Raw genomic sequence first — 10,520 nt, 5'->3', positions numbered from 1 at the left:
TTAGGGGCTATAGGCTTTACAGGTGGGATAGAGAAGGAAGGGCAGCAGCAGGGCTGGGGGCACTGTGGCTTCACAGTGAGAGGCAAGAGAATAGGCAGGGGCAGGGCACCAGCATGTCACTGCCCACCCCCCCATGTGACAGGTGTCCCCTTTTTTGGCCCTAGAAATATGGTAACCTTAGATAGCAGTGGGGAACTAGCCCCACTGCTGGCCCCGGATAATCTGCTTGTGGCCCCTAATATGCTGCTCTGCCCCTCTTCCTCAACCAGGCCCTGTGGTCATGTATTCCTGCCCCTGCCCCACCCTATTTGGGCAGCACTCCCAGCCCCAGTCCTGGCCCACTCCCTCCCTCCCTCACTGTGGGGGCTTTAGTCCGCCCTCCTCCCCTCCCCTGGACTTACCTGCAGGGAGCTGCGGGAGCTGCTCTCCATGCTGCCTAGCTGCTTTGTGCATGTGTGTATGCAACAGCCCTCCTCCCACTCCCTGTAGCTCTAAGCAGCCCTTTGCAGTCTGAAACTCTGCCAGCCTGCAGGAGGAAACCTGTCATTTCCCACATTTTTCTCCTTTAAAGGAGAAAATCTGTGATTTAAGGAGAAAGTCTATGTTTTTCTCCTTAAAAGGAAAAACCTGCATTTTTCCACAGTGAATGGAAAGCACGGACACCTGGTAACAAAGCAAAATCTTGATTATTTGTGACAATTTACTTTGGCATGAAGTACCTAAAAATATCAGAATATCCAGGAATATCAGTTTCTAATACATTTTTTTCATAGCACATATGCGGTTTAAGCTCTTTGTTTACCTGCTTGGAATAAGTAGTTGATCTTCTCCTAATGGCAATGCAATTTGGAACTTTTCTAGAAGCTTAAAGTATTGTGACATATATATCTTAGGAAATCTGCTCTTCTTCAAAAGAAATGTTTCCACTTCTGAACGTTTTATAATTCCCTTAGGGTATTTAGAAATGCCTTCCACCTTCATTGTCAAAATCTTAAAAAAAAAAAAAAAAAAAAGTTCTATAGTCATAATTGGATTGCATTTTTTCAAACAAACTTAGCTTTCTGAAATATTTTACATGTGATTAATTAGAAAAAAGTCATATTCCTGTTCATTGTAGAACTCCACATTTCTGCAGGATAAGCCAGCCGAGGACAGGGAACTAGCAGTGAACAAGTACATCTCATGATCTTATTTAAATTCCTATCCATGCACGGTAGTATCTTAGCGTACATTAGTGACTCGCATGCTGCCTAGCATATGGGAAATTATTCTGAATGTTAATTAGTGATAGGTTAATTCTCAAGGATTTGGAAATCTGAACAACCATCAAAAAATGTGGAGTTCCAAACTACTAAAGTAGTGGTGGACACTTTCCAGCTAAACTGTTTCCACAGGCCCTTTTCTTACCTGTTTCTAGGTCTGAAGCCCCCACCCACCTCCCTTCCTCCACCTTCTCCAAAGCCTAATTACCATTCTTTCCTGCTCTCCTTCCATTTCAGATTATTATCATTGCTACAGTACAGACCTCCAGCCTTCACCTCAACTTCTAACAATATATTGCAGGATTATGCTACATCCCATCTTTAACCTCCATATTTTAACTGTGTTCTGTTAGTCACTGCAGAGTGAGGAGAATAAGACAGAAGTAACAAAATAGATAACGGGGGCACTGGGACATACCTTAGTCACAAAATGACTAAAGGGAATAGGAAGAAATAATTAAGTCCAAAGCAGGAGAAAAGGGTGAAGGGAGAAGTGAGTCATGATATTGGGAATAAATGAGGAAAGAAGAGGCCAGGTCAACTACAGTAGCTGGGGATGCAGGAAAGAGCTGTATCAAGGGCTATAAAAAAGTTATCAGAAGTTAACCTGTGCCATTATTTTACAGAGCCACTTTGGGTCCACAAAATACAAATCTCTTAGCTGGAGTGCTGGGTCTTGAAAATGTAGCAGTACACCTATGCAAAGAAACTATAATTAGAAGATCATGTAACATTGATATAAAACAACATTGGTTTTAGGGGCTCAACTCTGGGTTATCTTTGATGAACATAACTCAAAGGATTGGAGTTGAGTCAGTTTATTTCCAAGTGCCATACTTATGTTCATAATCTGATTTATTTCTTTCGTCAGTAAAGATTCAGCGTTGATTATTATTTTGTTTTAAGCATCCTTAATCGCTCAGTTTGTATTCTGAAATAATCAGTTAAAATTTATAAATGCTGTCCTACTCACAAGCTTTTCTCCTATTCTTACCTTTTCTCCTAAATCCTGTTTTCTATCCATCTGGCTTATTCCTTTCAAAGGGAATTAAAAGATATAAACTGTTAACAGAATAATCCTTCACAGAGTTTCTTTCTCTTAGGTTCTAAGATAACACAATGAAACCTTAAATGAGACTAACATATCAGCTCACCATGTTGCGGTAATCCTGTGAAAAATAACAATATAAATAAGTCTGTCTGCTAAACAATTCTAAAACCTAACATTGCACAAGGAAGAAAATATACTACCTGATTCGTTCAGAAAGTGAATTGCATGAGGAAGTTCATTTTCATCCAGCTGTAACTGGCTTTCTTGCACCAGTTCTAATAATCGCTTCTGATCAATCACAGGAAATTCGCTTTGGACGTTTTTACGTTCAAATAAAATTCTCTTCTCCAGCTCCAGATAACTGTCTGGGATTAACTGTCCTACTACTGGCTGGTCTCTGATCTGTGTAATTATGAATAATAATCTTAGAATTCATTTTAGTTTTCTTAATAAATTACAGATTGATACCACCAAGATGTCATTTAAGCACAGGGCTGACTTATCCCAGAGCACAGGCACCAATATCAACAGAGCATAAGACGAGTTATTTAATAGTTAACCACAACTTTTTAAAGACTCACAAAATGAACTAATAACTATATAAACCACAATAGGAATTTTATATATAAAGGGCTTAGTCCATGTGTCTATGCGTCTGTGTGCCTGTCCGTAATGCTCTTGGAGTATTCTGATTGGTTGTCTCAGCAGCCAATCACAATACTTATTGAAATAACCAATCAGAGTGCTCTGCACAGACAGAGCACTCTGCACAGCGTTGCTATGATGGTGGGGACAGAGTGGGGGGCAAGGCCAGTGCTGCTGGCCTTGCCCCCACTCCACCCCAGCCCTGGTCCTTGGAGGCGGTGGTGGTGAGGGGTGCTGGCGGAGGGGGGTGGAGGGAATGGCAGGGATGGAGTGGGACAATGGAGTGCTGCCATAATGGTGGGGATGGAGGGGACGGAGTGAGGGGGTGAAGCCTGTGCTGCTGGCCTTGGCCCCCACTCCCCTCCCCAGCCCTGCTCCTTGGAGGTGCAGCAGTCTGGGGTGTTGGTGGAAGGGGATGGAGGGGCAAGCTTCCCCCAATCCCCATTCCTGGGAGGCAGGGTGGTGGGTGGCGGTGCTCTGTCCCTGCCCACCCCCCATCATTCTTGATGGGCAATTCTCTAGTATCTATATAACAAAGAAAAAAGTTATAACCCAAGAAAAATGATTTCATAATGCATTTAGACTTGTTTTCCTTTAACTGGTTTTGATTCTTAATAAAGTCTAAACATAGGGCCAAACTATAGTCCCAAGAGCTTCTGGAATATGCGGTAGGGGGGAAACCTTTAAGTGTTTGAGAAGAAGACGGTCTTAGGAAGGCAGAAGTCTTCCAAAGTACTGTGGGAAATATGCTGAGGTGTGGGATTTCACGCACCTTTACAAGGGTGTAGTCTGTATTCCTCTAGTGCAGATTTGTTGGTGCTTACTAATGCACAGGAGGTGAAGCTATTCTACTGCACTATACATACCAATTCTAGCATCTCCTCCCCATCCCTGATGCACCTGCACCTTTCCCCTCACGTACTCCAGTCCCCTTTATATTAGGCATGTCTGCACCTGCATTAATGTGCTGTTGCTACTGTGCATTGAGTTGTTTAGTACCTCTGGGTGCCTGTACATGAGTGGGGAGGCTGCTCTGACATGCTGTAATTACAGCATGTCAGAGCAGACTCAATTAATCAAGTCTGCTGGAGTGTGAGACCCTGCAGGAGCTGCCTCAGCAACAGTGCTGCACTTGTACCCTGAGATATGCACAGTAGCAACAGCACATTAATGCACGTGCAGACATGCCTAGTATAAAGGGGACTGGAGTATGTGAGGGGAAGGGTGCAAATGCATCAGGGATGGGAAGGAGATGCTAGAAGTGGTATGCATATTGTGGTAGAATAACTTCACCTCCTGTGCATTAGTAAGCACCAACAAATCTGCACTAGCGGAATACAGACCACACCCTTGTAAAGGTGCGTGAAATCCCACACCTCAGCATATTTCCCACAGTACTTTGGAAGACTTCTGCCTTCCTAAGAATGTCTTCTTCTCAAACACTTAAAGGTTTCCCCCCACCACATATTCCAGAAACTATTGAGACTACAGTTTGACCCTATGTTTAGACTGTCTGCCCCTTCCCAGAGCAGGGATTGGGAAGGGGGTGACAGTGGAAATAGGGCACAGCGATTTTTTAAGCCATTTTTTTAAATAGTAAATCTCAGCATTGGTATGCTTTCATCTGGCAGGGGAACACAATATGTGATGTTTTGAAAAAAAAATGTATATATATGTACATCTTTTTCTGTTTAAGAGTGAAGTCTGCAGCCAATTTTAATCCAAGGAAAAAAAAGTGTGCCCCAGGTATGAAAAGTTTTGGAAACACTGGTCTAAGGCAGGGGTTTTCAACCTTTTTTAACAAGTGTACCCCTTCTGGTGGCGGCGGTTGGATGTGAGGGGGGTTGACAATACCCGGTCTAAGGTATCATATAAGTGCAATGACTATGATTTCAAGATACAAAAAAATGGTGTTAAAACAGTCTGTTTTCTAGGAAGCTTTTTATGAAGTGAACAGTATGCAGTTTACCTTGAAGTTCAGACTCTCCCTTATTATGGTTTTCCGGAGCTTTATAATGGAATCAGATTCTTCTTTAGCATTCACAAAATGATAATCCTGGATAAGTGGGAAGCCTCTTTGATTCAACAGTTCTCTTGTAATTTTATTCAAGCAGGTCTTACATTGCCGCTCATCAGAGACATCTAAATGAGTACCAACAAGAATCACGGGAGATGATGAAGCACGAGCCTGTTAACAAGAACCATATAATTTATTATCTCAGTGGCGAAACCCGATTTTTCTTTGGCTGTGCACAAGCAACCTGCATAGTGCAGTCAAAACAACATAAAGACTCTGGGCACTTGTACACGTGATGATGTGGCCATGTACATGTGACGAAAGTGACAAGAAATCGCTATTTGTCTAACATAACGGCGTTACCACATATACGTGCATGATTTTTCTTTGCGTCAAAAAATTTTTGAGCGTGGCAACTCAGACCACCTTTGATGTATTTTAGTTTGGTCATACCAAATTGTCCCACTGTGGGCAAAAGAATCTGTTGCACATACACAACACACAGCTCCTGCCGCCTCTCTGTGCTGCCCTTGGAATGGGTTGGACTGCCCTTGGGGCAATGTGGAAAGGTGGCAAGAGAGCACCTGAGTGTGCTGGCAGCTGGAGAAGGTGGCGGAGATGGTGCATGGAAAGCTGGAAGTCTGGGCAGGCTGCTGAAAGCTCAAGTTTGGTGGACTTCCAGCTCCCTGTGCACCATCCCCGCTGCCTTCTCTGGCCGCCAGCACACCCAGACACCTTTCTGCCACCTTCCCACACTGCTTCAGGGGCAAGCCAGCCCACTTCCAGGCAGTCTTAGGTGGCAGGAAGGCAGTGCGGATGGTGCATGGGGTGCTGGAAGCCCACCAAGCCTGAGCTTTCCTGAGCATGCCTGGGCTTTCAGCGCTCCGTGCACTGTTGGATCGGCTTGGGTGCTGCCTGAGAGCTGCAGCAACACTTGTGCAGGTAACACCCTGCCTGGGGTAGCCCTGGGGGTGCCACCACTGTGGTGGGAAGCACTTGGTCCCCCTGCAGCTCAACGACTGGGGGAGGAGGCAGGGGAGCTGCAGATGGGTCATCACTGTTCCGTAACAGTGACAGAAGCCCCTAAATTGAAACGGTGGGTTTTTAATCCTCACAATTAAAAACCTACCAATTAAAAATTCACCATTTTCAATTTAGGGGAACTAAACCCCCCTCACATGTATAAGCACCCTCTAAGACTGGGGAAATACAGCCAGATTGATTTCTATTGTCTCTCTCCTTATAATTTATATTTGTCTATTTTCTTCTCATCAGTGCAAGAAGACTGACAATACTGGGAGCTCAACACTGATTTATTTTAATTTTACATTTTGCCTGACTTTGTAAGTCATAGGGTTTAATTTAGGTGAGTTTATGGAATAAACACTAGAGCAAAATGTGAAATAATGCGCCTTGCAATATAGTAGTTTTAAGCTGTATATAAACTGCATTTTAAAGATTGGGTGAGGTAATAAAAATGTTACCGTATTATGCCTGTAAAGCATTATTTAACATGTAGAGATGATCTTGAATCAAAATATGGATATAAACACTCTTCTATTTAAAGGGGTGTTTGGATCAAGGTTCCAACCTTTGCAGCTCAGTTCCATCTCTAGGAACTTAAAAAAACTCCAGCAACTCAATTTTTCACAGTAAGAAAATAAGACTGAATAACAACCCTATTAATCACTGTGAAAAATGGTGGGGCAATAAAGACAAGGCACCAAAATGGTAAAGGACAATATGTTAACAAAGGTCTTTACCAAAAACTCATTAAGTGTGCCCTATAACCTGCTACCCTTAAGATATAATGATGTCTAAGGAGTGAAGGAAAGAGTATTTATGAGTAATGATGAAAGATGAGGTAAAGCTATTGATCAACCTCTGATAAGGTCTAACTGAAAGCAGAGAAAAATACTCACCGTCTTAGGGTGGAATTCTACTTTCCTTTGTGCATCTAAATCGCTGTTTTCTAGGTGGCATTTCTAGCACTAATGTGCAGATAGAAATTTTATTGACTTTGCAGTATGGAGGGATCAATGCTGACTTCACTTGAGCTTAAACTGGTGTGGACGGAAAATCAGGACCAGCATTTGGAATTTGTGACATAGCTGTGCTTTATCATTTTATGCAAAATAATGTCAGCACTTGCTAAATTCTTACTATGGATGACATCCATAAATCTACAAAAATTATGAAGACATTTTCATACACAATAATCTGCATTCCAGAAAGTTTCTGATCTTAAAGTTTCTACTAATTGAACAACTTCCCAAAAATATGAGGTAAATTTAATGGTTACAAACAGTTATTTGGAATTTAAAAAAAAAAACATATTACAGAAAATTTAGACTGCTACCTTTATATTAAACAGCCACGGTTTCATAGCATCCACTTCTGCTTGCCCTTTGCTGAGATCATAAACAGCAAGATACAAGGCTCTCTGGGTCATAAAGTGGGGATGAGTACTGTAAAACTCTTCTTGTCCTAAATGATACAGAAATAAATACTTAAGTACTTTCCACACTTCACTTCCACAAATCACAAAAAAGCAGAATGGCTTTGATCCTCAATTTGCTAATTTGCAAACCCAGTTAATTCTCACAAAATAGACAATTTTGTCTAGGCAAAACTACAACAACAGAGGTTTAAGGTTTCTTACAAGTTACTTCAATGTAGTCAGCCAGAACCCTTGTAAGACAGAGTGGCTGACTTCAATTAGTGTACAGATAGATACCCCAGCTTTCTTTAAATGAGCTGGGCTGCTCTGGGTACCTGAACTACCCGCAGGAGCACAAGGCTTCACGTGGGTTAATTTACCCTGCTGCGAGGCAATATTTTTGTTGAAAAGTGAGACTGCGATTACATAACTTTTCCAAACATTTATCCTGTACTACATGTCAATAAAAAACAACCATTTTATAATAAAAGAATGCTAAGGTTGCATGATTAAGCATTCAAAATACGCCAAAATTCAAGTTACATATGTAATCCGAATGTTCCTGTCTCGTGCACATTGTGATAGAAGCTATAATTAAAGGATAACATACCATTTCCAAAATGAAATATCAAATCACAATTATGCTACTTATGTATTTCCTAAAATGTATTTCCTGAAATACATATGCAGGATCTTGTCTGAGTTTCTTAGAAAGACCCCATGGTAAATCATATATATGTCGAGTGGAGGGAAAAGAGGGGAGGGAACCATAGTGAGTGAACTTTTCTTATACTACACATTAAAGATTCAGTGCAAAAATTAGGAGTCTAGTGAAAATGTACTGGAATATATGAATCTCTCTAGTGGTTTCTCTTCTGGAGTCCTGATCCAAATTTGTAAAGCACTTAAAAGCCTACTCCAAGATAGATCCATGGACTTCAAACAGGCTTCAACAGAATTTCAACAAGTAAATTAATTGGGTCTAAGTCAATTAAATTGACCATTAGAGGCTGCTTCATTTCCTTGACCTTCCAAAAATTGCTGTCTTGTGGAGGATCATGGAACTAGAGAGCCAGGTTTAGAATACTGGTACTGAAGACAGAACTATATGCCTCTAAGATAAAACCTCTTCTACCCCAGATCACCCACAAGCCCACACTCCTCAGGGAGACTAAGGTTCAAGCCTAGTCTGACAGAAGAACAGGGTCTCGAACATCAGTCTGCTACATCCTAAGTAAATGACCTGCCTACCGAGCTACTGACTATTTTTAAGTGGGACATGGTCTTCTCCCTCTGGTTTTACCAGAAATCCCATCCTTGTCAAAACAATTATGTACACTTACACAAGAATTTCTGATTTCAACCAACTGACATTTTTTAACAACAAAACAAAATTCCATCAGAAAATTCCTTACCAGTTCTAGGCAGAATGGTCTCAGCCCTGACCTTATCTCTGCCAATCTAAACCCAATTACATTCCCAGGTATATTGGAACATACAAATGGAAGGCCTTCTTGGGCCACTGAGTCTACTCCCCTGCATTTGCAGGCAATCGTTAACTGGGAGAACCCTCAAAAGTCTCCACTTCAGCCTTCACCTATAGCTACGAGGAACAATATATAAAATACCAAGAACATGTAGTAACATAAGAAAGATCATAGAATCATAGAAAATTAGAGTTGAAAGGGACCTCAAGAGGTCATCTAGTCCAGTGTTTCTCAACTGGTGGGATGCAAAGGTCATCTATGTGGGACCCAAAGTTTCAAAAATAATTACTGTAATACTTCAGCGAAGCCTCTGGGAGCAAAGCTTCTTTATAATAAAGTCTGCCAGCAATGATCCCTGCAGGCTACTTCCAGCCTGCAGGGAGCTGGGAGGAAGTAGAAAGAAGGCGGTGAGACAGGGGGTGCCATGTGCATGTACACTACTACAGCACGTGCACGTGGCCCCAGGCAGCCTTAGGGCAGCTCTGTCAAGTAGGTGGGGGGAAAGAGGGGGATTGAGGCCCCTGAAGGGAAGCAGCTGGGCAGGGCTGGGGCTGCTGCCCAGCCGGGGGGTGCTTGGGGCCCAGGGCCACAGTGTGGCTTCAGGGCCCCAGCAAGGAGCAGGACAGAGCCTAGGGTGGCTCACTGAGGGAGGGCTGGCTCCCTGCTACCACACACACTTCCAAGGGGCAGTGGGGACCCATGCCCCCCAGATCTGTATGCAGGGCAAGGGCAGGGGCAGGCTGTGAGCTCTGGTGCCACTGCCTCACTGCAGCTCCATGTGAAGGAGGCATGTTGCAAGGGCAGTGCAGAGCTTGCAGCGGTGCGGAGATCCCTGTACAGCCCTGCTGTGCCAGGTCACGCCTGCTGGGCTGCAGAGGCTCAGGGGCAGGGAAGCAGGGAACAGCAGGGCCTGCTCCCAGCTGCTCACCTTTTCCTGCCCTGGTTGATGCGCCTCTTGTGCACAGGGCTGCTGTGAGGGCTGTGATGCGGGGCTGCGCTCCTCAAAGAGCAGCAGGGTGAGCAGCTGCCATTTCCTGCCGCTGATACCCTGCACCGGGTGCCTCTGCAACCCAGTGGGTGCCATCTAGTGTGAGTGGGAAGAGCGGGGCTGCGTGGGGTGCTCGTCCTGTGCTGCCTTGGCAACACACCCCCCGGTGTGCCACTGCTTGCAGCCTATCTGCATGACTCTGCTCTTCCCAGCTGTGCCCAATTGTGCCCGCCAGGCTGCAGACACACACGGGGCAGGGAAGCAGGGCAGAGCGAGGAGTGGTGAGCAGCCACCATTCTCTGCCACACTGCTTCCCACTCCCAGGTGCCTCTGCAGCCTGGCTTCACTGGGGCAGCACGGGGCAAGTGACGGCAAGAAAATCCCCACACAGCTCCTCTACTTCCTGCAGCACTAGGTTGTAGGGACATGGAAGCTGGCTGGCAGCTGTTCCCTGCAGGGAGTTTCCTGTGGCTCTGTTCTCTGAGGGGCTGCAGGGACCAGAGGAGCCACGTGGGGATCTTCTCGCTGCCGCTCACCACTATGCCCTGGTGAAGCACCTCCTGCGTGCAGGACTGTGACCTTCGAAGTGGCGACAGGCACAGGGGGCATGTTGCCAGGGCGGGGGGGGGG

The 10,520-nt window shown here is 44.4% G+C and overlaps 1 protein-coding gene across 2 annotated transcripts in view; it reads right to left on the bottom strand.

Moving 5' to 3' along the window:
- Positions 1-10,520, bottom strand: part of LRRK2 (leucine rich repeat kinase 2) — a 143,329-nt gene that overhangs the window by 38,655 nt on the left and 94,154 nt on the right. For both annotated transcript variants that reach the window (XM_019509390.1, XM_019509389.1), the window contains exons 30-34: positions 7,335-7,462; positions 4,928-5,146; positions 2,514-2,715; positions 1,870-1,958; positions 803-990 (exon numbers count right to left, since the gene is read on the bottom strand). In XM_019509390.1, coding sequence (XP_019364935.1) covers positions 803-990; positions 1,870-1,958; positions 2,514-2,715; positions 4,928-5,146; positions 7,335-7,462 — 826 coding nt within the window. The remainder of the gene's footprint in view (positions 1-802; positions 991-1,869; positions 1,959-2,513; positions 2,716-4,927; positions 5,147-7,334; positions 7,463-10,520) is intronic.

The sequence above is a fragment of the Gavialis gangeticus genome, unplaced genomic scaffold (genome assembly GCF_001723915.1).
Source record: "Gavialis gangeticus isolate Ggan-Ray unplaced genomic scaffold, GavGan_comp1, whole genome shotgun sequence".
NCBI lineage: Eukaryota > Metazoa > Chordata > Crocodylia > Gavialidae > Gavialis > Gavialis gangeticus.
The sequence above is the reverse complement of the archived record's forward strand: the minus strand, read 5'-3'. Positions and strand labels throughout refer to the sequence as shown.